This window comes from Mandrillus leucophaeus, unplaced genomic scaffold, assembly GCF_000951045.1.
Source record: "Mandrillus leucophaeus isolate KB7577 unplaced genomic scaffold, Mleu.le_1.0 Scaffold3, whole genome shotgun sequence".
In the NCBI taxonomy this organism is placed as follows: domain Eukaryota; kingdom Metazoa; phylum Chordata; class Mammalia; order Primates; family Cercopithecidae; genus Mandrillus; species Mandrillus leucophaeus.
Window position 1 is genome coordinate 11,558,862 of NW_012103142.1, and position 1,567 is coordinate 11,560,428.

At 48.6% G+C, this 1,567-nt stretch overlaps 1 protein-coding gene across 2 annotated transcripts in view; it reads left to right on the plus strand.

The window, feature by feature from the left end:
• Positions 1-1,567, plus strand: part of RSPH9 (radial spoke head 9 homolog (Chlamydomonas)) — a 37,720-nt gene that overhangs the window by 8,090 nt on the left and 28,063 nt on the right. The window contains exon 3 of one of the 2 annotated variants that reach the window (XM_011986803.1): positions 891-1,020. In XM_011986803.1, coding sequence (XP_011842193.1) covers positions 891-1,020 — 130 coding nt within the window. The remainder of the gene's footprint in view (positions 1-890; positions 1,021-1,567) is intronic. The other variant, XM_011986802.1, reaches the window with a different exon arrangement.

Consider the following 1,567-nt stretch of genomic DNA (forward strand, 5'->3'; position numbering starts at 1 on the left):
TGGGTGCGGTGGTGCACTCCTGTAGTCCCAGCTACTCAGGAGGCTGAGGCAGGAGAATCACTTGAACCCAGGAGGTAGAGATTGCAGTGAACTGAGATCACTGCACTGCACTCCATCCTGGGTGACAGAGCAAGACTCGGTCTCAAAAATAAATAAATAAATAAATAATAATAAAAAACAGAAATTCGCCAGGTGTGGTGACATGTGCTTGTACTCCCAGCTACTCGGGAGGCTGAGGTGGGAGGATCATCTGAGCCTGGGAAGTTGAGGCTGCAGTGAGCCATGATTGCGCCACTGCACTCCAGCCTAGGTGACAGAGTGAGACCCTGTCTCAAAACAAAAACAAAGACAAAACAACAACAACAACAACAAAACACAAAGAAAGTATACCAATATGTTATCAGTGATTATCTTTAGGAGGTAGGGTTATGAGTGGTTTTAATTCTCTTTGGTGTGTCTTTCTGTATTGTTCAAATATTCTACAGTAAGCATGATTACTTTTATATTTTAAGAAGGCAAAATAAGCAACATTTAAATATGCTGATAGGATGGTATGCCTCTGGAAGAGTACACGAGAAACCTTCAATGATGGTTGTCCCCAGTGAGGGCAACTAGGGGCTCAGAGACGGGGGTGAGAGAAAGACTGTTTTTTTTTTTGTAGTTTTGAATATCATACCACCCGTATGTATTACGAATTAAAAAGTAAATGAAAAGAGAGGAAGAAAATCTTGATAGGAAGGAAGGTGAGGGCTTGCCCAGAGTGATCTGCGTGGCTCTGGTGTCCACTACACTGTGGTGGTGCAGGTGAGATGGCCATGCAGAGAGACCTTGTGCCAGGGGTGGATGGGCACAGTGCCCTGGCAGGGGGGGCTCCTCTCCTGTCTCCTCAGGTCCAAATCAAGGAAGAGACCCGCTTGGTGTCTGTCATTGACCAGATTGACAAGGCTGTGGCCATCATCCCCCGAGGCGCCCTCTTCAAGACACCTTTTGGACCCACCCATGTCAATCGGACCTTTGAAGGTAAGTTCTCTGGGGCCCTTCTCAAGGGCTGGGGGGTGTCTTTTCCCAAGCACAATAAAACATATGTCTGGGAGTCCAGTGGGGGTACTTACACACTTTATCAGAGAAGAAGTAGCTGTGACCTTATCACCTGGAAGGGTATGCCCAGTGACCTGGCACCAGTGGTCAGTATGGGCTCCCCAGTCAGTGGTCCCTGACTCTCTTCAGCCTGAGGAGTGGGAGAGCATGTAGTCCCTTGGTCCCAGGGCTTTACATGGGTCTGGGCCTTTTCCTATCTCCTTCCTCCTTGGACTTCCTTCCTTCCTTCCTTCCTTTCTTCCTTCCTTTCCCTTCTTTTCTTCCCTCCCTCCCTCCCTCCTTTTCTTTCTTTCTTGATGGAGTTTCGCTCTTGTCATCCAGGCTGGAGTGCAGTGGCACGATCTTGGCTCACTGCAACCCCTGCCTCCTGGGTTCAAGGGATTCTCCTGCCTCAGCCTCCCGAGTAGCTGGGATTACAGACACCCACTACCATGCCCGGCTAATTTTTGTATTTTTAGTAGAGACAGGG